We start from the raw sequence: 27526 nt of genomic DNA on the forward strand, positions 1-27526 counted from the left end.
GGAAAATGAAACTACAGAGGTTCCTGAATCAGACCTAAATGACAAGGAACTGAAAGAACGACAGCTGTCACCAGCCTTCTCTGCAATCCTTTAGATGTGTGTCTGTCAAACATTACTTGTCCCGTACGTGACTGATCGTTTTTCCCAGTTGATTTACATACACATTTGCTTCCTATTCCTATCTTCCCTGGCAATGGTAATCCCTTTGGAACTATTCTTGCAGGCTGCAAGCTGCAAAATATATTCAGATCAATAATGCTGACGCTTTGAAGCATCTTTTAGTGGAGATCAATTACAACTGGCACTTGTGGGAGAAAAGCAATGGACTTTTCTCCATTTACTTGTCTTCTGGAAGGTCAGTTGTAGGATCTTACTGCTTATTCTTCAATCAGTACATGCATGAGCCATTTACTTCGCTGGGACAGAAAAGGACTTTCCACTTATTTATTTTTTAAATTCTGCTTTTCCCACCTTTGATTTACGAAGGAATAGGTGTTTACGGACACTAGAGGTCACTGTAGCTTCAGTGCAGGGGGAACAAACACTTTGCTGCTGGACCAAATGGCTAGACTTGAAACGATTTTGTTTTAATTGATAAATGATACTAACCTTTCCTTTTCCCTTCCATCTTATTATACTTTTTGGTTAACTGAGCATCTCTTTGCCTACCAGTCCCACTGTCCTATTTCCCTGCCTGCCTTCCTGCCTTTCTGGTAGGAAGTTTATTTTCTGCTCTGCTTCAGCTGCAGACCTGCAGCCCTACTGCTTGCTACTAGTCACAATTTACAATTTCTTTTTCAGCTTTTCACACGGAGGCAGCTGGTGGAAGAAGGAATAGGAGGAAATTGAAATGAATAAGAAGTAACTGGAGGGCCTGAGGGTGAAGGAAAATGATTTGGATCTCAAGTCATGACAGAAGCTAGAACTGCTGAAAATTATCACACATAGCAAACAACAGCAAGCAAATGTACGTGCCAGTTTTCAGCAGTTAACTTCCAATAAATACAGATGTTGATTCTTACCAAGCCTGCAGATGACTTCTCTGAAATTAAGCTAAGCTGAACAAATGCAAATGCAATGCATAGTACAGTGAGGTCTGAAGTTCAAACATTCAAGACTTCTCCACCAGCCTCATGCTAGGAGCGTGAACCCAAGAAATGTGATGTCATATCTCGTACCTTCAATGAGTAATAGCAAGAATTTCAGGGACATAATGTCTTAAAGTTCAGTAATCAAATGGAAAAAAATAAATTAAGTTCAGGGATTTTGTGGGTTTTTTTTTCGTTTTTCAAGACATTTTCCAGATGAAGAGAAACTGTTTCCCCTATCATTTTATATAATCAGTTTGTACGTCCATTATCTTTTAAATTATTTTTGAAAAGTAAGAAAAAAATGTAATAAGCCTGAGTTATAAATCAAGGGTTTCTTCCTATATAATCCATTCATCTAGGAATTACCATTTTTGGTAAGAGACACAATTTCAACACAATTCAGCCAAAGCAGACGGTTGATTTCACATGCATTCCGCTACCTTCCAGTGCAGGACTCAGGCACAGCTTCCATGGGCTGTGTCCAAGCGGATTTTTTTCAACAACAATTGTACATTTTGACTGTTGATATTGCCTAATGTGGTACAGCTTAATATTCCCCACTAATTATTAGATGGAGAACTCAACTGCTCTGCTTATAAAAATCCTCTTGGACTTGAGGAAATGTCTTTACCCAAATACTCAACCCCAGTTTTAGATCTCCGTGAGGTAATGCATTCCAAAAGGTCAAGTCTCAGGCAGAGAAGGGGAATCGGGCTTCAGCAAACCACGACGTGCTGCACACTGCAATTGTCCAGCTGGATGAGTTTCAAAGAACTGGTATTATTGCCATTGTCTTAACGTCATTGCAGGCAACAAGCAACAAGGGAGTTACAGGCACTTAAAAATAAATCAAGAAACCTCATTTGGAGAAGTAAGGAACTTGAAAGCACTAAGGAGTGGAAGTAAATGAGTCATGCACCTGATGTTAGTTTGCATTCTCAAACATCATGTGAATAGGCAGGATGCTGAATACCTATGTTTCCGAGGGGTGTACATCCTGAAGAGCTTCTGTTTATTACTACAAAGCTTACTAGGAGTGAGGGGAGATAGAGGACCATGTTACTAAGCATTCCACTGCTAGGTAAGGGGTTAGGCTTTCCACCTCAAGTTAGATTCTGCATCACTGGCAGTTTCTTTCTTGTATGGTTCATGCAGAGAGTTTACATTAAATCTATTTTTAGAAACAGATATGATATAGGAGGTGGAGAGAATTCCAGAGTACAATTTACTTGTTTCCCTCAGAGCAGGGATGAGGTTTTCCTCCAAGCTCCTATACTGGTATAACTCCTTGTTATTCACCAGAGAGAACTGTCTGAATAAGGAATTCAGACTCACTAGTTACAACACTAGATGGGTGACGTTCATTCTTTGCAGACACCCAGTGCATGTTCTACACACAGGTTAAGACTACTTATACTCTCAGGATGTTGTACAATTCATCACTCTCAATCTAGTTTCCTGCAGAGGAAGAATTTCAGCTACATTGTATAATCAAACAGAAATAAATATTAGTTGTGTCCAGTGTGTGCATTTGTAGATATGGAGACTTTAACATACAGGTTTTTTAAATGACTTGCAGAACTCTAGAACTGATTTATAGAAATATCTCATTTACAGTGTGGATGCAACAGAGAGATTGCCTACCATAATTTTTGATAAATGATTAATTAGAATGCTTGAGTATAGTATTTTGAGAAATACAATATACATATTTTTCTTAAAATCACTATGAAGCTACAGCTTCATAAGAACAGTTCTCTCAAACGCACAGCAACATTTAGTTACTTAATGAAAGACTGTAAGTCAATACATAACAAAATGCAAGAATTCATTTCTGTAAACATAAATGGCACTTTGGTAGGAAAGAAAATAATTAACTTTTACCTAAAAGAATAGAAGTTTTTCTCCAGTGTAATTAGAATGGGGTATAGAGCAAAGAGAATATTCAGAAAGCAATCCAATGCACTACCTGTGCAAACACACCTTCATTTAAAGAGTGAAACAAGAAACACATAGCATTCCATGCAAGTCACTCAGCATTGCAGTAAGAAAGAAGTTACACAGTCAAAGACAGTTATCTTGCAGCACATTGCACAACTTTGCATCTACATTTTTACCACAAAAAACCACACACACCACATGTATTAAGTGATACAAACACACAGCAGTATATCAGCTGAGAACAATAAACAGCCACCAAAAAAACCCATCCTTTTTAAAAGGCACTGAGTGGTCTGTAAGGTTTTTACTGTAGACTAGGATCTCAGGAGTTGACTACTTTGTTTTTATACCTACACTGTTTGCAGCAGTGCACATACTATTTTTTGAAGGGATGAACATCTTCCATTCAGTGAAAATAAAGTGAAAAAATCTGGCTGAATCATTGACCACTTTTAAAACCACCACATTTATCGCTAAGATGGAGCATGTAATATAATATAGTTTTGACAGCTGGGGTTTTTTTTTGCATGTAGCTTCTACTTATTGTAAGTAAATTTGTCTCTTTGAGTGTTTGCAGGTACAACTGGGAATAACCTCTCCCCTCTGCACAAATCTCTGTTTTGGAGGTATATATTCATTTACTGCCAACTTCGGCCTCACCTTTAAAAAGCTGAAGTAAATTTTAAATGCTGCTTTCAAAGGAGTAGGAAATATCGCGAGTGCAAAAAGCTTGGGTAATAATTTAATGAGATCAATATGTTGCTAGCAAGCCTATAGAGGTAATGTATATGAAAAGTCATAGATCTGACAGAGCAGGTGAAGTGCTCATGAGGGACATCTCAGAGCAAATCCAGTCCCTTCGAGTTCCTGTGGCACTAACAGCAGTGATGTGCACATCTGTGAAAAGGATGGAGTCAGGCACCAGAGGAGCAGTCGGGAAAGTGGAATGGAACATAGGTAATTGATGTGAAGACTTTCCACTCCTGACTGAATAACCCAGAAGAGCTTGTGAACTACTGTAGAACTCGGGGGTGGATGCATTTCAGTGGTTGATGTGTCACCGACACTTTTCTTCTTGGCTTATCATTGTTTTCTGCTTGGAGGTAAACTCCACTGTGCTCTCATCACGCTGAATACTGCAGTGCTGGCTGCTGAGCTCCCGTGGACTCCCATCCCTAATGAGTTTTGGAGGTAGTGCAATTTCTCTTGTAGCCACTGTCCCTAAGGACTCAAACTATAAGTATGGAAAAAAACAGCATTTCCTCTTACTGTCTTGGGACTTTGCATCTGCAGGGATTTAGTCATCCTGGGAGAATAGCCCTGCCAAGCCTGTCTCTGGGTGCTGTAGGCAGCCAGTCCTCATCTGACATCCAAGCCTGGTGGAAAACCCACCTGCCCTCCTGGCTGGTGGCGATGGGGCTTATTTAAGGAGAGATGCCAGGCTGCCTCGTCCACCCCAACAGAGCCACGCAGGGGTGCAAACAGTGCAGCCAGGAGGAGCTGAGCCAATGCAGTGGTACTTTCCTCCCCATCTGCCGTGTTCCAAAATGCTTCTTAGGAGGAGACAGCAGGAAAAGGTTAGGAAACATGGAGACATGGCACTGAGGAAGCCTTAAGCTTGTTCCTGCAGGGCAGCACAGACTCTTGCCAAAGTGATGACCAAACAGCCCCATTAGGGAAGACCCCCCCCCAGCCATGACAAAGGGCTGGTGGGCTTGTTCACAAAGCCAAATTGAACTGTAATTTCCACTGCAAGTCCTGAAAATGGTGAGCATTGATTTTATGGCAGAAGCTGAGGCTGCATCCTTGCTCAGGAGCTGGGTCTGTGGAGGCTGCTCCACTTGCTACTCTGGCATTGTTCAAACTAAGCACGCCCTCAGAGTTACAGCATGTGACTAGAAAAGTAAAAAATTGCCTAGTTTTCCCATATAAAAGGTGGGACAAAGAAACAAATATCATCAGCATCACTCATCGATCTGAGTTTATAAAAAAATGCAATTTGTGATTATTATCAGTTAACAGTTACAGTTCATTGAACCTACTGTACAGAACCTGAAACATGTCAAAACCATTAAGGAGCAGCGATTTCGCAGACAAAAGAAATAAAAGAAACTACAAACCTGCTAGAAGCTTCCCCTTGTTCTTTTCTTCAGGTCAGGGAGTGGAAAAGGAAAAACATACTTGTTATGCAGATAGTAATCACATTACTTAGTTACAGGTGATGTTAGATATATGATAAACATAAATGGATATAATTAGTGTACAACAAACATGTTACCTTGCAACCACAAAAACATTCAAGCAAGACTCGTAACAACAACGCTTCTGAAAAACAAACTTTTCAGTTGTTTTAACACATGCATAACATGCTTAGTACATACCACTGCAGACTGAGTTGGCAAAGCATTTAGGCAAAATGCATTGCTGACACATATATAACAGAAAGCTGTAGGCTCTTATTAGATAAAGTTATCTCTGGTAAATAAAAAGTGTTTCATTTTAGCATAGCACAGCAGTACACTTATTCAAAATAACAACTTTCTAGGGACAGTCATATTTTAGAATAGTTTATACAGCTTTGTTATTTATGTAATTTTATACCCATCCATTTATACCAATGTTGATTTCAACCTATTTGTATATGTCAAAATCAATATTCCATGTAACTTTTAATCTAAAAGCTCCTTTTAGTTGGGAGCATTTTGGAATTACAGTTATGGTAATGGATTACTTATGGCTCTGTTCTTGTCAACTCTTTGAAATTCAAAGATCAGCTTTGGGTATGCAGCCAAATCTCTTTTTGGCTGAGTTTTTTTGGCACACAGTTACCTTTTTACTGTCATGTGGATGTTCACCACCCAGCTTTGAGAGAAACCACTAATTCTCTTGCACTGTCTGCAATAATAACAGTTAGGATGCTTATCAGAGCTTTCCCATAAGGCTCTTATTGCTCTCCATTTTGATCTTTATCGGGTATCTTTTACTTCCTGATTTGTGCCCTGTATTGAATCAGTCAACTTATTACCTTCTGGTAAATCTTTTACTGAATTATTGCAGAGTCTTGGGCTGCCAGTGCTCTGTGAATTCTCACCCATCAAATATTTCCTGTCTGCCAAGCTGTGACATCAGATCTTTTTAGTCATCTTCCACTGACTGTGTGTATAACTGAGGATATAATTTGCCCTAAGGAAATACTGAATATACCAGAAGTTGTGACAAAAAGGAGCAAATTCTCTAGTGCATTCACCTTTAGAATACCACAAATCTCTATTCTCTCACAAAGGTAGATCTGTAGCTACAGCATCGTATAGAGGCGAAGGTGTTAAAATACCATTATCAGAGAATCATAGAATCATCAGGTTGGAAGAGACCCACCGGATCATCGAGTCCAACCATTCCTATCAAACACTAAATCATGCCCCTCAGCTTATACCGAGCTAAGCATTAAAATTAGTATTTTTCTCTTATAAATAATTTGGTACTGGGTGAAACATTAACCTTGATGTGAGTTGGATTTTGGGAAAATGTCTCTAACACCTGCTGCTCAGATAAATGGCAAAGGAGTTTGTCCCTTTGTCTTAGGTTCCTAGATAATACAACTTGTGAGTTGAAATTTGTAATGAGAGGACTGAACAAGACAAAACAAGATGAAACAGACAAATAGTAATTCTCTATAAGCTTGAACAGACATTGAGAACAGCACCAGCTGCCATAATTGTACCTACTTTGTAGGGCTGCAGGTATGCAAGGCCTTCAAATGAGGCTTCCAGGTAGCAATGGAAACCGATTTCTCATCAGCCGCATAACTACGCCATACACACTACGTGCAGGATATATGGTAAAAAAAGAAAAAACAAGGCAAGAGGGAGCAGGGGATGAAACAAAAAAAAAATGAAAAGCAGATTAGTAACCAATACAAGTCATAGCTTTCTTTTATCATTCATAGCACTGATACATGCCTGAGGGGAGGAAGAATACTTTCATAATATCGCCAGGTGGCTGTCAGGTTTGTTCGGCTGGCATCGGTAGAATAAAACCGCCAAGAAGCCTGGTATGGGGAAACAATAGAAAAGCACAAAGGAACCAAGAACATGAAGTGACAATGCCACCACACTGATTACAGAGAAAGGAGATTTTACTCAGATTGGGATGTGCTCTATGAAGTTGATTAAGGAAACACCAGTAAAAAACCTACCAAAACTCTCGTGAATCACAGCATGCTTTACACGGTAAAGTAAGAGTTACTGGCTTTATGGAAGCACCAGAAGATATCGGCACAGAAAGGTGCTCAAAAAGCATCGCAGTGATTTATTTGCGATAAATCCATAGGGGACACCCACACAAACTTGCAGTCTGAGGTAAGGAAAGTGTCATAATACATCTTGTAAATGATAATGAAAACCAGCCAAAAGCATTTTTTAGAAGAAAAGTGAGGTATTCTCTGTGGTTTGAAACTCTGCTAAATGTTTAAAAACATGAAACAAATCTTTTCAAAGGTGAGTAACCAAAGCATAGCACTGAAATGCATTCACCATTTAGATTTATAACTGCATGTAGATGGTAAGATAGATCCTCACTTCTACAAACTGGAATAGCCTCCTTGATGTCAGCACAACTATATTAATTTGTACTAGCTGAGGATCTGGGCTGCCTATATATTGACAAATAGTAAAGGCCATCCAGGTGTTCCTGTACAGAGTCTAATACCCTGTGTTTTCTTACTGTGTATCTCCCAGAAATACATCTAGTCTTCATCTACAGATGGAGAATGTCACTTGCTTTGTAAATTGTTCCACTGGTTGATCATTCTCATTGTCAAAAATCTCTGCTTTTTTTTTTTTATTTTGAAACTCTTTGATTTTGGCTTATAGCCAAAGATATTTATTATATTTCTATCTGCTACATTAAATAGTCCTGCAGGCTCCAGTACTTCCTCTCTGACTTGTTCAAATTATATTCAACTTATTATGTTTAAATAATATTCACAATGAATATTTCTTATACTCTAAACATATTAAGAAAAGTAAGTCCCTGTGAAACACTCCAGTTTTCTACAGTGATACCTTAGTTGTCTTTAAGTCAAGTAAAGGCTCTAGCAGACAGTACATCTGTGACAGCAGAGGAGTTAGCACAGACTAATTCCATGGAGTAGCTATTTAGAAAATTGAAATTATCTTGATAAACTAGAGAACACTGATTTCCATTATAGTGCCTTATCGATATCCATATCAGACAATTAAAAAAGGCCCAGACACTGTTATAGTAGACAGTGATATGAAGTTCAGATACATCCTGCATTTATGAATATGAAATTTAATCCAGTCCTGGACTAATTTTTTCCGGTATTTTCTTTGCTTTCTCCAGTCTTCCAGTCTCATTTACAAACTGTAGATGCTGAGTTGGTGTGTAGCATGTTAGTCCCAGAATGACCCTATACTGTGATACTATCATCCTTCTCCTACATGTTACCTGCCTAGTTCTGTACCTAAGGGGAATAATAAACCAGCTAGAGTAACACATTGGGAACTACTATGATGCTTTTAGATCTTCCTTCTCATGCTTTCTCCTCTGTGTTTCTCATCCTTGGTCAAATCCTTTCCAGAGTCATGAATATTAAGACAGAGTCCTCTTGTAATAATTTCAATCAAGTCACCCAGATCACCCTTGGGTTCATTCCCATGTGCCTGCCCTCATCTTTTTTTACCATTCTATCCGGACTTGTGCCATTGTCAATTATGTCAATCAGCAAATTTCCAGACAACTGAAAATGTTGAGCTTGAAAGTCATAGAATCATAGAATCACAGAATAACCAGGTTGGAAGAGACCCACTGGATCATCCAGTCCAACCTATCAAACACTAAACCATGCCCCTTAGCACCTCATCCACCCGTCTTTTAAACCCCTCCAGGGAAGGTGAATCAACCACCTCCCTGGGCAGCCTCTGCCAGTGCCCAATGACCCTTTCTGTGAAAAATTTTTTCCTAATGTTCAGCCTGAACCTCCCCTGGCAGAGCTTGAGGCCATTCCCTCTTGTCCTGTCCCCTGTCACTTGGGAGAAGAGGCCAGCTCCCTCCTCTCTACAACCTCTTTTCAGGTAGTTATAGAGAGCAATGAGGTCTCCCCTCAGCCTCCTCTTCTCCAGGCTAAACAACCCCAGCTCTCTCAGCCGCTCCTCATAAGGCCTGTTCTCCAGCCCCCTCACCAGCTTTGTTGCTGTTCTCTGGACTCGAAAATGAACACTTAACTGCTGAAAAACCTTCCCTGTTGGGATCCCACCACAAATGCCTTCCTTTCTCAATGTTTTTGCCCATTCAGAGTCACGTCCTGAGATCAGTCAGCTAGCTACTCAATCTGTTCAGCACGCCGTCTTACTAACATTCAGGTTGGACTGTCATGCAATAATAAGAAGAGTTACTTCTAAAAGCTAAATCTGTTGCGTGATTCTTCTGGAAGTCAAACTTGGAAGAAGATATTGAAGCAAATTAGAATGAATGCGCTACAAAATATTTCAGAAACTTATTCTACAGTAAAATAGATGAAAAAGGAATGGATTTATATTTATATTTATATTTATATTTATATTTATATTTATATTTATATTTACGTATTATTCTAATAAATACGAAATCTCAAATATTTAGTATTTAATAAACATTGAACAGTAATCATGGAAAGCATTTATTAACTTTAAGAATGCTTCAAAGACAGCCTGGCATCTATCCTGAATTTGTCATGGAACTCTAGTATATTCATGCTTATCTTCTTTATTTGGATTTATTATTTCAGAATTAAAAAAATAGCATAAATGGCTCACACAAAAGAGTTGAGATCCCAAGAAAATAAACTAGGATGCTAGAAGATTTTTTTTTCTCACTTTTTTTCAGTGCCTGAAGTAAAGGTTGCAGCAAAATAATTTTTTAGAGAACTTTATTGTTTTTAACTAGAACTGAGTAAAGGAAAAAACATGCAAAACATCTGTTTAACAAATATGCCAATTTTGCTTAAAAAAAATATCTCTAGATAGTTGATCTGCACCATCATGTCCATATTTGAGCTGAAACCACTTCAACAAATTCAGACACTTTGGAATTGCTAGCACCTACTATTCCAGCTTTTGAATTGACTAATACTGAAAGCAATTCTCTGGGCAGGACATTTTTCATTTTCACCAAGAATATCACTCCTTGGAGCACTCTAAACCCTGTATGAGATGAAAAGTGGCTTAACACAAGCAAGAGTGTTGTGCTGTTAGCTGGCTTCTCTAGCCATCAGTTTTATTTTTCCAAGTAATTCGCTAACTGCAGGCATTCAGTTGACATCCTTGACTTTGTTTCTTCAGCATGGTCACAAGAACTCAAAACCTATACACAGAAATTCTATAAACACAATTACAGCAACACAGGGCAATCACTGAACAAACTTATTTAATGAAATTAACCAATCTTTTAAACATTATTTCCACAAATTTTTCCATATTGAAATAATAAAATTTGCTCCAATATGCACTTTAAATCACCTACTGTTATCTTTTAACTGATTTCATATTTACCTGAATTAGACTGGCAGCTGGATTCCTTCTTTTCTCAAAGTGTTTCTGACGATGCTGTTCCTGCACTTTTAATGCAAATCCTGAGCCAAGGATGCCCTGCAATACAGTAAATCATTTCTCATTATGTAGGCACTTTTTTTCAACAAATGTATACAATCATCTACAAAGGTTTTGTGAAGATGTTACACCATGTGATTGCTTCAGGTAACACGTTTATGATGGTGTAAGAGAGTGTAAGTCTTAACAACAGTGCCTGTTTATGGAGAAGCAGAAGAATCCTTACTTAAGAGATAACATCTGTGGTGCTAACAATGACCACTTATCCTAAACATTTCTTGGGTTTGTGCTGCACTATGTTCCTGCAGCTCTAAGGGCCATGGATGTATATTGATATATAAAACATCAGGCAGGAGGATTCAGAGGAATTTAAGCCAGGAATCATGAAATTACCAGCTGCCAGATATACCATATATGTGGACTTGGAAGTCCAAATCTGCAGTACTTATCATAAATTTTTATTTTAGAAAAGTTAGAAAATGTTTTGTTTAATAGATTAAGACTATTCCTTCACACTCTCTCCCTTCTAATTAGTCTCCATTGTTCATGCCATGCTATGAAAAAAGCTGATGATGAAACATCTCCCCTTTCGGCTTTTTTATCTTTGAATAAGTAAGACAAATTTGACTCCTGCTGAACAGACCCAAAGACTGAGAATGTTTCCAACTTTGACTAGATATGTCTGCATTATAAAGAATGATTTTTATCCTGATTTTTAGTCAGGATAAATTAATATTAGAAATGCACAAGATTCACATATATATCAGACAGATTCAAAACAAAAGTGTTTGTGAGGAAGATAAGTATCTGTACATAGGTGTAACACGAGGAACAAAAGTACTGGCATCTCCAATATGCAAGGTTATTAATCTTTTACATATTCATTGTAGTCCTGCTAACGCTAACTTTCTTATTAGTGGTGATTAGGAAACAAAGAACATTAATTACGGTAGCTGCCATTAAATGACACAGATTCACAAACAGGTAATGTATTATAATTATAGTGCATTATAATATGCCAGAGATACTGCAAAACTCTTTGTTCTTAGAGTAAGAAATAAATGCAGTACACCAGATGATTCAATGCTGTTGGCAAATTCTGACTTCTAATCTTGGTTTGTCTATATGGTTTAAAACAAATGTATTATTATCGCATATATATTTTACAGTGATATATAGATAATGAACCCAAGTATTAAAATATTGATTTCCTGTATATGTTGCACAGGATGCAATACAACAATATACAAATTTCATTTCTGATTTCATACTTATTCAACAGTAATTTAAAAAAGAAGGAACTTCAGTCACAAAAATAAAAGTTATTTCTGAAACTACACTATATTTCAGTCATTAGATGATTCCCATTACTATTAAAATATTTTGAATGTCAATAAAAGCATCACATATAAACAGTCATGTTTATTTACAATCGATCACAGAAAACAATAGTTGCATTTTTACATTCAGTGACATTAACTTTTGGTTGATTTAATGCCTTCTGCTACTCTCTGTTGGAAGCCTGAACATGGTCATGCAAGACAATCTATTAGAAATACCTCACTTTGTTTGGATAGAATCTAATTCAGAAAAACATATCAGCTGATTTTTAAAAAAATCCGAAAGAAAAGCAGTAATATATGAGCCACAGCTCATAACAAAAGAAAGGAATTTCAACCTTGTACAAGAGTGTGCTACCTAATTTAGGATTCTTTCCCAGTTTTGACCTTGCCAAAGAGACTCCCCAAAACTCAGGCAATGACAGCAACACCAAACCTTTAATCTGGTTTTGGATAGTGTTCATCAGTGTTGTTACAGAGCAAAAAGCCTTAAACAGTTGTTCTTTGTGTAGAAATCTTCCTTCAGCCTTTTTTATCTTAACAGCGGTAGACGCTGCAGAAGTTTCTGTTACCTTCTTTGTAGATTTTTTAAGCATACTCACAGCAGGTAATGCAAAGAAAGAAATGCCAAGAAGAGCAAATCCTGCAGAAAGCAACCTTCCAAGCCAAGTGAGAGGAGTTTTGTCTCCGTAGCCAATGGTTGTCAATGTGATCTAAAAAAGAAACGAATGAATAACATGGTTAACCAGAAGTCACTGAGAGATTAGTTGCAGATTATTTACATGGCATGAAGAAGCATTTCCACTAAATAATCAAAGACACATGAAATACATATAGTTGTTTCTAAAAGAAAAACAAATGTAGATAAATTAGCATTTATACATTTTTCTATGAAAACATACTACTTAAGACCGAATAAAACTGAGATAAATAATAAATGTGAGAAAACTTCCTAAATGAGCAATACACAACTTTTAAAAAAATAAAACAGAAGTTCAAGAGTATCAAAGTTGAGGCAAATAATGGGAAATTATGTGTCAGGCAGAAAAAAGTATTCTTTTCCATGGATGTAAAGATGCTTCACTGATTTTATGCAGGGCAATGTAACTGTATGTATTTTCACAACTACACAAATATAAATTACACAGAGATCATACTGGAAAAAAATAGTAGGGCTAAAAGGAAGTCAGGTTCACAGATGATAAAATTAAAGGAACAACAAGAAGGAGTTGTAGTTTCTGCAAGCCCTTCAGTACAATTTGAAGTGGATCATATAGTTGGACTTGATGATCCTGGGGGTCCTTTCCAACCTAGTGATTCTGTGATTCTGTGATCTTCTGGAACACAAAAAAAACCCCACTAATCAAAAGCTGGATGGAAATTTAAGTTGTTCCTGGTCCTTTTCTCTTCCTTATGACAGACCCAGATATACTGACATGACTCGTGACACGAACATCCAAAGATTACTACTACGCAACAGATGTAAAGGTACCTCAGACTGTTGGACAATGTTAGCTCAGACCTACATGGGCAGCGGTCAAAGAGAAAGGCGTCTGTAATCCCTTCATGTGGTGAATGCAATCAGAGACTAAAAAGAGGTGTTTCAAAAGCTGTGCTGCAGAGGCCAGCACACTTGCCGGGTGGCACCAGTGCAGATGACAGCAGAGCCTGATACATTTGGGAAGGGTCTCCACAGGCAACTCATTGATCGCAGGCCATGTAAAAATGCAGTGCATATGTAAATGCCACTGGAATAATGGTGCATGGTAGTGGTTTATAGAGCATATCTCCAAAGCAAAAGATTATGACTTTGTATCTGTGTATGGCTGGGGGTCTTTCCTGACCCAAGGAATTCTCCTCCGGGCTACTCCTGGACTGGGAAGCATCAGTCCCAAATGAGGGGACTAGACTGGCAAGAGAAAAGTCACAGCTGTGCTCTTCCTCCTTGGGGAGTTTGGACCCACACAGCTGCCTGAGGTGTGGACAGAGCAGAGGATTTCCAAAGGCTGGGCGGGAGGCTGTGGGGTGCGTGCTCAGGCAACAGCACACGATGTTAAAGGACAAAGATAGACACCAGTAGGCTGAATGCCAAGGACTCTGGGGCCTGTTATTAGTAGAGAACATGTGCGTGGAGAATTATTTCACATTGTGTACCAAATGTGGGCAAGTTCAGGCTTAGCAAATATTCTGGCAGGAATGAGTTCTTCAGGAAAATGCCTTCTAGAGACATTATTTTGCTTCCAGCTTCCTCAAAGTTCATTCCTAGGCAAGACGGCCAAAGCAATTCTATTTAATGCTGGGGTCACCGCAGGATAAAAGAAGGAAAGTCTTTTGGAAGTAATTAGATTTCAACTATTTAGGGCTCTGTAGATAGTAAACAGTGCTTTTAATTGCTCCTATTGTTGGGAATAAGCTGCGGGTGTCATTTATCCTGAGAAAGCCATAGTGGCTAAAAGAGAGTGAGCTGAATTAAGGCTAGAGCTGATATTTGAAGTAGTTATCAAGTCTAAAATTTTGTAATGTGAACCTGGTTGTAAGGCACACCACCTTGCATGCTTATCAGGTCTCACTCTCCTCCTTTACTCCTCTTCACTTCCCTGCCCCAGCCTCTCTTCCTGGATTTTGCTCGACTCTTTGGAGAGCCAATGCAACCCAGGAAGCTGGAAGGAATTATCCTCATTTCTGTGTGGCTTGTTTCTGCTGTTTTGGTGAGTGGTATTAACTCATGCAGGTGCCTAACAATCTCCAGAGCCTCCACAACACAGTGTGTGGCTGAGATCAAGTGATAAGAAGAAGAGGAGATGGGAATCCATCTCCCTCTTTGCTGGCAGAGGTCAGCCGATGCAACCACACTCTTGGCCTAGCAGAGGGGCTTCATTTAGTCTTCCTTTGTTTGCTGAAGAGGGTGTTTCCAACTCTTCTCGTCAGGAGGCAAGTGCACAACAGTTTGAAACTATTAAGACCCTCAGAGCAACGAAGCACTCAAATGAATCCCTGAATAAAAGTTTCTCAAAATTTATTTCCAGGCCAGTCATCATGGAACAGTTTGAAGCTCTGGAATGACCCTAGTTTCTTGGCTTCTGTCCAGCTCCCTATCTCTACCAGACACTGGAATGTACAGAGATATCTTCTGCCTGGGCTGACAAGAAGGAAACGGAACTAAATGTCATCTACATATTGATGATATGGTCACCAAACTATCTTCCAAAGAAGGAAAAGATAAACTTGAGCCTTTGGGATCCGACATCTAGGAGTGATCCAAAACCAGAAGCAGTCACACGGATTGTATATCTCCAGAGAAAACAATAGGACCCTATTAAAGCCTTTCCTCCCATTCTTTTAGGTCTTGAAGACTTGATGGTGTCATTATATGATTAAGAGTATCAGTGTCTTGCTCACTTTGAGCTGTTTTATCTCAGTATGGTCTTTACATGGGCGAACAGGTGTCAGCACTGTGCCCTATCATCTTATTGAACACAGAACATAAGGACTCAGTCTTTGTTTTATATTCTTCTCATCACACAACTACAGAAACATTTTTCCAGACAACTTAAGGATCAAGTTCAGGAATAATCCCCAGTATCTTTCTTAGTGCTGTGAACAAATGACTAAACCACTAGCCAGGCCCAGACTGTCATAATCCTGAGATTAAATTAACTGAATAGAGTGTGGAAAACTACTAGACATGAGACCATGACAACATGAGAAATTTCCAGACATCATTGATAATAACATAAGAAGCAGACAGAACTTTCAGCTAGCACTGTGAGGGAAGTCTGGATTCCACAAGTGGTTAAAAGACAAGTGATCAAAGTTCAAAGGTGACTGGAATAAATCTTTTGGGGATTACAGTTTTGCAAGGACATTGACATGTAGGTGACTGCAGGGACATCCCACTAGATCAGGTGGCCCAAGGCCCCATCCAACCTGGCCTTGAACACCTCCAGGGATGGGGTAGCCACAGCTTCCCTGGGCAACTTGTGCCAGTGTCTCACCATTCTTATGGTGAAGAAATTCTTCCTAATGTCTAGTCTTAAACTGCTCTTCTCCAGTTTATACCCATTCCCGCTCGTCCTATCACCACAAGCCTTTATGAATAGTCCCTTTGCAGCTTTCTTGTCGGCCCCTTTCATGTACTGGAAGGTCGCTATAAGATCTCCTCAGAGCCTTCTCTTCTCCAGGCTGAACAACCCCAACTCTCTCAGCCTGTCCTCATGGGGAAGGTGCTCCAGCCCTTGGATCATCTTTGCAGCCCTCCTCTGGGCCCGTTCCAACAGTTCCACATCCTTCCTACGTTGAGGATTCCAGAACTGGACACAGGACTCCAGATGAGGTCTCACAAGAGAAGAATAGAGGGGCAGAATCACCTCCCTCACCCTGCTGGCCACGTTTCTTTTGATGCAGCCCAGGATACTGTTGCCTTCTGGGCTGTGAACGCACATTGCCAGCTCATGTTGAGCTTCTCATCGACCAGCACCCCCAAGTCCTTCTCTGGAGGGCAGCTCTCAATCACGTCATCCTCCATCGTGTACTGAAAACGGGGATTGCCCCAACCTAGGTGCAGGACCTGAAATTGTCTGAAAACAAATGTCTAGTGCCACCTGGAATGCCCTAGGCCTTCTGAATAGGGACCACTCACAGGAGAGGCAGTAGACTGATCTTCCACGGCACTGTATGCCTTTGCTCAAGTAACTGAATCATACTTCTACATGACTAAATGGGCTGAATCCATTTTTTGTACCAGATGCAAAATATGCCATTTTGGTTGCTTCTATAAATGAGGTGTCTGGACAGACCAGCCAAGGCAGGCAGCATCTCCTGGCTAGACTCAAAACTCACAATGAGGACTGGACTTCTGTTATATCTCATTGCTGGAGCTAATAAACATGCTAATAATAAGTGAGGTAATATAATAATGAATGTGATTATATAACCTAGGTGTCTTCAATTAGATGAGATAGGACCCAGGAGGCCCTCCTCTACCCTAATCCTTCTTTCTGATGTCATTTTATGTTCTGCCAGCAGTACTTACCTTTTGAATCTTTACCTGACATCAATTAACTAGAAGAAAAGGTAGTTTGCTCATGCTATCATTACACTAAATGGGAAAAACGTCATCAATATTAACTCATTTGAGGTAGTAATTGTGACAATATTATTCATATTAAGATGTTTTGTTCCCCTACAGGTCACTGTGGAGTGCCAGAGCCATTCTGTATCCAACTGTAACTACTGGATACTAAGAGGAAATTGTGACTTATTAAGAGAAACTCTGTCAAATGTGCAAGAGAGACAGGAATCTTAATTGCATTACATTTACAGCTAAAACTAATTAATGTACTAACTAAATACCACTATAATCACATAGAGGTCTAGCTAACACGAACAGTTTGCAGAAAAGCATGCATGATTTGGTTTTGAAATAGAATCATAGAATCATAGAATAACCAGGTTGGAAGAGACCCACCGGATCATCGAGTCCAACCATTCCTATCACATTTTTTTAATTTACCTTTTGCTCCCTAATAGTTATTTTATTCTGTTAGAGGAATTTACCTCCTCTAGCAAAGCAAATTCTGAACCTTAAATCTTCGTATAACATGCTCTGTTGTGTGCTGCTCTGTTAGTACTGTGGAGATCCCAGCCACAAGAATATTCACGGTAGTAACATTAGCATGATGTTTAAACTGCAGGTTGCACAGTACAACTTGCACTTGCAAATACAATAGAGGATTCATATGTAAATTAGGATGTCATATCCTACCTCCAACTTCAGTGTGAAACTATGGGCTTTGAAAATGAAGTCAGTGAAATGACCATAGCAGAGTGTGAACCTCAAATAATCTGAATTAGTGAATGTATTAATTAATGCGTGCTGGGTCTGGTGCTGTAAGGGGAGCATAAATGCCTCTAAAAGCCTGAAATTTAAGGTGACTATTTATGCCTGAATTCAATACAGTCTTTTATTTTTTGTACCTCTGCCATCACAAAATTCAGTCTGGGATTTGGCAAATAACTCTGTGGATTAAGTGAAAATATTTTTTGCAAATAAACATATCATTTAAATTAAGCATTGATTTCACCTGGAATGCCACACAATCTGACCTTTTCAAAATCTGCATGTGGGTTACTCTGGCAGTAAAAACAACCATGACTAAGAAGCACGTTATGCATTTCCCACATACTGTTTTACATATTGTACAAAAAATACTATTATTAAAATGGCAGAGATAACAGGTAAGGGGGAACACTGATTTTCAGTAACTTTGTGCACTTAAGTACATTAAAAATTTAAATGTATTCATGTCACACACTGGGGAAAGAAGAAAAGATACAGAAATACACAATACAGATTGTTTTCAGGTTTCTGATTATAATTTGTTGTTTTTCCTGCTGATGTCAAGAAAAGATTCCTATTTTCTCAGTTGCACTACTTGTCTGACCTATGAGTCATACATTTTCACTTCATAGTGTACTAAATATTTTAAGCACCACTTTGTACAATGATTATTTCTTAGCAGGGTTTTTCCTAAAAAATAGCAATCAGCAGGTAGCAAATTCTAAATTAAAGTTCTTGTTCCTGCTGTTCGAGTTGCTCAGGGAGAAGGGTCTGGATCTGACACAAGCTTCAGTCAGATGCCAGAGTTGAGGTCTGAGTTTGCTAGGACTTTCCCATTCCTCGTGCACGTGTCCCCTCACTATCACCTGCTGGCAGGTGGTACAATCCTCTGCATAGTCCAAACTCCCTGCCTATGCAATGCTAAGTCACACATGGCTTTACAGAGGGGTACAGGGTGTTTCCTGAAGAACTGAATGGCTGGAAGTGTGCATTCCCAGACCCATACACTGCCACATCCCACCTATGTGTCTCTTGTAGGACCGTCTCCCCACCAGCTGCCTCCCAAGGAGCAATGATGTTTGCAGACAGCCAGAGCTGGGGTACCCATCAGTGAGAACACCAGAATCCCAAGCCAGATGCTTTACAACCATGTCAATACAGCAGGTCAGAAAGCTTTAAGCCAAACTTGGACCTCAGCTTTTGAAGAGAACTGAAACTCTCCTTCACAGGACAAATTCTTATCTGTTACAGACAGATAAACCATAAAATAAAATGCAGTGGTGTGACTGAGGGCAAAACCTTCTCTCATGGCTTTAGCCAACATGAATTTTACATGTGTTTGGATTGTAGGATAAAATCGTATATTTTATTAGAGATCTGCATCGATGATCTAAACCAATTATTTCTGCATATTTGTAAATGCACAAGTAAAAGCTGCAAGGTCTGGCTCTTCCAAGCTTCCAATTTTGTGCACTGATAACAGAGAAATGCAGTCTCTATGGAAGATGTAACAAAATATTAAATGTTATATGAACACATTTTAAATACACAGACTAGTTCTACTAATAGGAAATGACCTTGACCTTTGTTCAAAATGTAAACAAAACTTATTAAAAATATTTTTCAAGGATTCAAAGCTTTTTGTAAGAGGCTTTTGCACCATCCATCTACGCATGCTCTGAATCTGCAGATACTACTGAGTTCAGATAAAGTCTTGTCAGCAGAAGGTCTGAGGTGAGAAAGCTTCATTTCTGCATCCCTCTGATGAGGAAAGGTGGCGGATGCTGGTCCAGGTCTCACACTTATTCCAGGAAAACTAATGAGTGCTCTAGGATATGTCAGCATTAATGACCACACAGGCATCATTTCACTACCCAAACACCATCAGAGCTCACGGTGTTTGTTCTAATGCATGGAAAAAGAAAAGAAAAGCAGTTTTATACTGCCTGGCAATAGCTCTGCCATAGGCTTTGTTGGGGCAGATTTCCTAAGCTGCCTAAGTAACTCCCACACAGTGCAGGAGACTAGGTCACAACAGGGCATTTTTTAAGCAAAAAACCCACGCATGTTATAACCCATAAAAAAATAATCAACATTTCAGACCTAGGTTTTTTTATTGTTCCTTTAAAGTCTAGTTTAATTAAACACGTAAGCGTTCATATAATCCTTCTTTGAGAAAAGTAGTCAGGCACATACTTAGATCCTGTATTTAACAAAGTGAAAAGAATTGATTTAATAGTTAAAGATGAGCTCAACTAAATCAGAGCTTTACATCTGTAAAAATAATTGCAGAATACTGCAGAACCAGATTGGAAATATTTATTCTTGATTTTTTGAGGCTCAAGGTACAGAGGAAGGAGGAGCAACATCATTCTAAGGGCACTGATGATGCTCCTCCCTTCACCTCGAAGTTGATGTAAGAAGTTTTTCCCTTTTTCTTTCCTGACACTTGTTTCTCTTCCTGCACTGCAGCTTACAGCCCTCTAATTTGGATTGAAGCAGCTCTTTTTTGGACCATATTACAAACTGTATTACTGTAAGGATCTGGGTTAAAAAATGAAATGTTTTATTCTCTTGAAGGTTCAGTTTGCAGCAGAAACACATAAACAGCTGTTCTGCAGGATTAGGTGAAATGAACTATGGATGTACAAATTAACAGCTGGAGGAGGGAGCTTCTCAGACCAATTTTCTGCCAGTGAAAACAATTTACTAAACAGCAGACAGTTAAAATCCACAGTAGGTGAAATTCAAAGCATGCTAGCATACTGGTTAAACAGTGAATATTACTTTTCTGTACTTACTGTGCCCCACCAGAGAGCATCTGCATATGTGGAGAATTGGTTATTTGCATCTTTTTCCACCAGATAAACCAGGAAAGATGAAAAGATGAGTACTAAAAATCCTATGTACCAGGCTGTGATTAATTCCTAGATAAAAGAAATCAGACATTAGTATCCATTTGAGACATCAAACAGAATGTCCTTTCAAGGACGACATAATGAGAAGATCTATATTAATTTTTGACATTTGAGCAGTTAAAAGTCAAATTCTTTCCTATAGATGCAAGTTTTCTCTAAAACTGGACCAAATCTGCTCCTATAGTTTGATGCTCCAGCAACTTCATCAATATATATTGAATTACAACAGCATTTCAAGCACCATATTTTCAATATATTCTGATAACCATTAGCTATTAATATGGCCCGATGTATTTGTGCCCATTACAACTGATGACCTTTCAGAAAATTTTAGGTATTCTGCTCAAAACTGATAAACGTTAGTTTCCGTGGCCTTTTGTAGAATCCTATAAAATGAAGATATTAACCTGACAAAATCAGTATCTAGGATTACGTACCTTGCTATGTGCATAAACTACTGAACCTAATAATTTCCAAGTGCCTCCTCTTCGGTCCATGCGCACCATACGAAGGATCTGTAGGAAACGAAGACTTCTCAGTGCTGATGTTGCAAAAATGTTACCCTGAGTTTTTGCAGAAACAACTGCTATTGAAGCGATGAGAACAATGATGTCTGAAAGAAATATATTACAGAAAGCATTAATGTCTAAGTACCAATAAATAACACATACATGTACATGAGCTGAATGAAGGAACAAAAGAGAGACTCCTGCTGTGGTGGATGTGAGCTTTGCAGCACTCAGATTCCCATTTGAGATAGGGATACAAGGTCAGGGCTGGTGTCAAAAACTGCCTCAGGAGCCTCCGGGGTAAAGCTGAGAGTAGTAATTTTGAAAAAAAAATATGGATCAGAGAAGCAGTATTGAAGGAATCAAATGTAGGAGCTTTGAAGCCTGATGAAGCAAATTCTACAAATCAGTAGACGGACTAAAACTTTTTCCCATTATATCTTTTCCCCCACCAACTTTCCTAGGAAAAGGCAAAAAAAGAAAACAAAGGTAAGAAAAAAGTAGAACAGCTCTAGTGATGTGAGTCCAGTAGAACCAGACTTACAAGACACATACAAATTTCCTATGAATACAGACACTGTGTGGTTGAGGAATGTAGTTTCTGGACACAATTTCCCTGACGTACCAGTTCCTGGAAAGGAAGAAATATAGCGCTGGGTACTCAAAAGCATTCTTTTAGCTGGCACTCTGGAAAGTTTGTTGAAGTCCAGCAAGTGTTAGGATTTATTATTTGAGGTCACAGACTCAAACTGTGGAAGCAAGTTTGTTCTGCATGAGCTAAACAGCCAACTGCCTTTTCAACCAGAACAGCATTTAAAGGGAGATGGGGAGAAGCAGCATAGTGACGGCACATGGATGTTGTGAGGAGGCATTATGTTCTTTTATGATGACAGGGGCAGACACACAGGTGAGCAGGGATTGCAAAGGCATGCAACAAGTGCTGTGTTACTTCATCCTCTCATTATTGATTTCCTGACCTTACATGAAAAGCTTGAAGAGCCCTTGTAAGAAACACCTGGTTTAAACCTTACGATATTGTGGTGTTTGTATGTTTATATGCAAGGATAATCTAAATCCATGCTTGTCAGTGAATAACTTCCTGAAAGCAAGTTCTTGTTGGCACAAAGTTTTCATATTTGGGATGAATACTTATCTTGTCCCAAGCATAGCCTTCTACAAGTCACAAATGACCCAGCAAGTGAAGAGGCCCCCTCTAAAAGGTGAGCAGTGAGGGGTACTGGCTGCACCTCCAAGCAGGATAATCTCTCCTTTGCCTCCTCTAGTATAGCAGAAAACAGCCTTGGTTCATTCTGCTCAGCCACCAAAGTAACTTGAAATCCAAGTACCCTTGTCCACAGGCATCCTGGGTTTCTCTGAACCGACCGGTGAATGGCTTTGCTCTCTTATTACAAAACTAAGGGGGCAGACAATCTGTGGTTTAAGGAGTGTCCTGTTAAATTGTGAAATTCCTTGTCACAAGATACTAGAAGTTTACATGTGTTCAAAGACAGCAGGATGATCTCATGGGAGAAAACTTAATCCCACTCCTGGCTCAGGATGTCTCCGAGTAGCTGTTGGAGGCTGAGAGACTCTTATGAAGAAATATCGCGATATGTTTGCCCCGCTTGTGTAATCTTCCCTGACTGTTCACTGTTGACTAGTGTCACTGTTGGTCAGTGTGTTAGGCTAGGCTGACCTTCTGCTGGTTTTATGCTATGATATTTTAAAATGCCTTTAGCTACTACATAGGTGGATCACAGGCTACTATACTGTTGGCTACCAAAAAAGCTGGATTTGCTTCTAGATGTAAATCCAATAAATTCAGGTATCAGGGAGAGCCAGAAATGAATGAAATGTCTTAGGGCATATCTGTACAGTACAAGTAACAAGAGGACAGCAACCAGATGTAGTGGGTCTGTGTGAGAATTCAGAAATAGGATGACTGACCAGGAAGAGTTAGAGATGTCACAGATTCTAATGGAGATCTGAAAAATAGCTGGGATGTGATTCAGCTCCATGTGAAGACATTTAAATTTAGGTGTCTTCATGTGAAGCAGGTGTCTAAACTCTCCATGCAGCACGGGGAAATCACATCAACTGAAAGAAGTGCAGCTAATCCTCAGGAAGGCTCCTGCCAACTGCTCAGCTGACTCACATTCTGGGCTTGGTACAAAAAAGACTTGATTCAGCTGCCCAAATTTATTTGTTCAGTGCCATTTGAGATGCTTTAAGGTATCTGAGACACCCCCTAGGTCCAGCAGCTATGCTCTGAGACCTGGGAAGCCCTTCAGAAGTTTATATCATGTAACAGGGGACACTTCTAAACACTCCACTGAACTAACCTCTAGATCTTGACTGACTGTGCTGGAGGTAAAGACACGTAGCAAACGTGTATGTGTACCTACAAGCAAATTTCTATATTTAGGTATGTTTATCTGGATCTGAGGCTGACATAGAGCATGCTGGAATAGAAAGCCTTGAGCAACATTGACCGTGTTGAAGGAAGAGTGTCCCTGGTTACTAACACGATGGCAAGGTTAGCTTCTTTGTACCACACTGCTCCGAGCAGAGCAGCAATGTAACAGCCATTTGTCATTAGTGGCGACTGGCTACCAGCAAATCAGATAACATTAGAAAAGCAGCATGCACTCCTCCAAATTATACTTAGAATGTAAAAAAGAATAAGGTCACCTAAATATTATGAATTCTGCATTTGGTGTGGAAATTACTGAAGTGACTGCTGAGGGTTTTCATTACCTTCTACCACTCTCAATAGGTCATTTTTTTACAAAAAGACAGTGATTTTCCCTGCCTTCATTCCTTCCCGTTCCAGGAGCTCTGAAAGCTTTCCTTATAACGTGGATTTTTCTGGAGGCTATCCACTGCAAAAAAATCAAACTAATTCAATTTTACCAGCACCGTACAGCATCTGCCTTGTGCTGCTGGGAACCCTCCAACCCACTGAGGGTCTCTGGTCCCCTCTGACCATGAGAGATGAAGAAGCCAACAGCAGCATAGCTCTCTTTTCACTTTCTAATGGTATTGGCCCAAGGGACTTTACCTGCATCTACCCTTCCACAATAGATGGAGGGTAGGGATGGGAAGAGGAAAAGGAGGAGATTGTGAGGAAAGCGGTGAGCAGAAAATACACTGCACATGCTTGAAAAACAGTTGGAGGAGGGAAGAGAGCCTTCCCAGGCTGATGGTGGTTCTTTTACACACTGCTCTCTCATCTTCTTCACCTCTTCTTCACAATACACCCCTTCCAAAAACAGCCCCCCAAACTCCTGAGGCTGTGAATAGGGAAAGAAAGAGAGTGTCCTTTGCCTAGGTCAGCCCTCCCTGGCTGTGTTTCCCTTAGAGGCAGGGAAGGGAGGCAGGCACGTTATTTCAGCGTAGTTCAACTTGCAAGGAACAGGTGTAACAATCAAATTAAACACCTCTTGGAATGAAATTGGAGACCAAAGAAAAGTTTGCAATACTTGAAAGTCACTTCTGAATATGTTAAACTTCCTTGGTTTTCTTTTCTAAACATAGCAATAGTGGAAAAATAAAAGGTTAAGTACTTTATGATTCTCTCCCTCCAATGTTTTTATCTAACATACCTCAGGTGTCATTTGCCCTGTTATAAATAAAAGAGCAAAGTCTTCTGAACTTCTTTTCATATTCCACTTGAATTTAGCTAAAATCTCCACGTAGTTTTAGAAGTCTTAACAAACTTCTATCAGTATTTTCCTCTTTTATCAATATTTTCCTGTTCTATCAATATTTATCCTTCTTGCCTTTTAGCATCAAAACTGGGAAATGAGGAAATAAAAAACAAACCCAGAAAGTGGATTATGGATGAATTCTAGCTTCATTTAAGTAAAAAGCAACATTTTCATTAATTTAACTGGGGCTAAGGTTTCACTCTACATCTTGCTGTAAAGCAACAGGAAAACTTAGGATGTGAAAATGAGTAATGGGCAATATAATTCCAAACTGATCGGTAATGATTTATTAGACAAAAAAAGTTTCTGAGGCACATTTACTTCTTTGTTTTTTTTCAAGACTAATATCTTGCATATGATTTTTCAAAATGTTAAGTGTCTCCTTAGCGATGAGACTGATTTCATTCAGTCTTTGGAAATATCTCTCATATTCCTGTCCTTGCAGACAGTGTCCTTGTTGGCTAACTCCAGACTGACATTTCAGATCTTCTCAGCAGCTTTTGCCATGTTTGCTTTTGAACACATTTTCAAATGAAATTTCAAACAATGAATTCTTATATTTCAGATCTCTCACAGCACTACTCAAGAAACTCCAGAGATTACTTGACAGTTTTGTTCATAGTAATTTAGCAAAGGCTTTTTCAGTTGACAGCCACTACGTTAACAACACCCCCTACCCTGAAAAATGAAAAAAAAAGAAATCAGAACTCATATGTGTGATAGATTACATTGTCCAATCACACTAAAATACCAACATATAAGAAAAGACAAGTAACTGAAGCCCAGTAATGCCACAACTTGAAATTCAGGAATAGTTTCAGAAAGCTCATGAGAGATGTGATAGCTTGAGTTCTCCACAAAGAAAGGCAAGTGTTGGGATGCCTTACCCTACTCAAGCTTGGTCAGAAACTCTGGGTCGTCTGGAAGAGCAATTAGCCTTTCTAAGCTACAAGCACTTGCAGTGACAACTCTGTGACAAAGAGATTCATAATGATAAAAAAAGAAGGTATCACAAATCATCATAATGGAATGTTTTATTTGTAATTACTTTTTCAATGTAATGTTCCTACCATGAACTTTTTGAATGTTGTGAGATTTTACAGTCTTCAAGGGTATCATGCCAATGGGCCCAGTTAAAGGACTTAATCCAAACAGGTAAAAAGGTGAACATAGAAGCTTTACTTGGATAGAGTGAAACATCCCAAAGCCTTAATGTGCCATCAGGACAATCTCTAATATTACACTGAGAATGTCAAGATAATCTTAGGAAATGCAGTTCATGACCATATCCCACCTGCTCAAAGCTCATGTAAATGCCCAAACTAATACACAAACCTACATTATCTTCCACCCTCTCATATTCTTCAAAGTCTTATGTATAAGAAGATGTTAGAGACAGCTTTTCCTAATGCCTACATTTAATGCTAATATGTTTGAATGCCCTTTCCTTCTAAATAGAAATGACACTTGGAGCCAATACAAGTTAAATGAATCTTGTGATATTTTTTTCTCTGATTTTATGAGAATAGAAAAGGAACAAAGTTTCATAATTTTAGGATTATCATCATATCATCAAATAGTTTACACATCCTTGTTCAGAATACGCAGGAAACTGTAATGGCTGTAAATTACTGTGTCTGCTTTGGCTACAGAACAGTACAGAGGGGCAATGAGCTAGGACAAGAGTTGGACATACTTCCCCCCCCCCCGCAGGAATAAGCAGAAAATCTCAAGAATGAGGTTTATCTATTCTGCTGCTGTATTAAGTCACTAAGTAAATTAACTGGCAACAGTATGACCAAGTTTAGGCTACTCTTATGCTGTCCTTCTAAGGTCTAATTTTGGGCTAGAATAATTTTCTATGACCCAGAGAAAAGACACGGCTTCTAGTGGTCATTTCTTATGAATAGTTCTCAGGACAGTTCATGATCCTAAATTTTATAGTTGCTCCTGGAAAAAACAGCACTCTGATTCTGTGGTGTTATAAAGCCACTGGATTCCACCAGTGACAAAGAACACCAAGGGTGCTTTGACATTGATTCTGTCTGGTACAACATCATGAATTATGCATTTGTACTGCAGAACAGTTAGCAATTATTCTCACTTGCTATGAAGTTTAAGCTAGTTTTGACACAGATTTAAAAGAAGAACAACATAAAATAATTAACAACTTTCTATTCTGAGTTGCAGGGAGGTATGACTGGTGGAAGGGGAAGAATGACCAGCATTTTAGTTTTTCTAATATCTGTCCGTATATCTGTCCTTCCAGTTTGTAGCTATTCTCAGAACTGCCTTCAACTTGTTTACAATAATATCCACAGCTAGCTGGCTAGGGCTGGAGGGCATCACCAATGTAGAAATGTACTTTGAATTTTAATCAGACACTATAGCACAAAGCTAACACAATGCACATTCCAGAGCACTCTATTTAGCATACTATCCTATAGGAACACAAAACCAAAAATATCTTCAATGGGCTCTATCCCAAACAGACATAAATTGGCAGTTTAAAGCAATTTAAGGTATAGCACCTGACTCAAGCTGTACATCTACATGTGAAAATACGGTTGC

General features: G+C 39.1%; 1 protein-coding gene across 3 annotated transcripts in view; it reads right to left on the reverse strand.

The window, feature by feature from the left end:
- The window catches only part of KCNQ5 (potassium voltage-gated channel subfamily Q member 5), a 284616-nt gene that overhangs the window by 30834 nt on the left and 226256 nt on the right, over window positions 1–27526 (reverse strand). For 2 of the 3 annotated variants that reach the window (XM_069851427.1, XM_069851429.1), the window contains exons 4-9: window positions 21174–21349; window positions 20620–20745; window positions 12582–12692; window positions 10583–10678; window positions 6758–6852; window positions 5153–5179 (exon numbers count right to left, since the gene is read on the reverse strand). In XM_069851427.1, the coding sequence (XP_069707528.1) occupies window positions 5153–5179; window positions 6758–6852; window positions 10583–10678; window positions 12582–12692; window positions 20620–20745; window positions 21174–21349 (631 nt within the window). The remainder of the gene's footprint in view (window positions 1–5152; window positions 5180–6757; window positions 6853–10582; window positions 10679–12581; window positions 12693–20619; window positions 20746–21173; window positions 21350–27526) is intronic. The other variant, XM_069851428.1, reaches the window with a different exon arrangement.

This window comes from Phaenicophaeus curvirostris, chromosome 2 (genome assembly GCF_032191515.1).
Source record: "Phaenicophaeus curvirostris isolate KB17595 chromosome 2, BPBGC_Pcur_1.0, whole genome shotgun sequence".
Classification (NCBI taxonomy): Eukaryota; Metazoa; Chordata; class Aves; order Cuculiformes; family Cuculidae; genus Phaenicophaeus; species Phaenicophaeus curvirostris.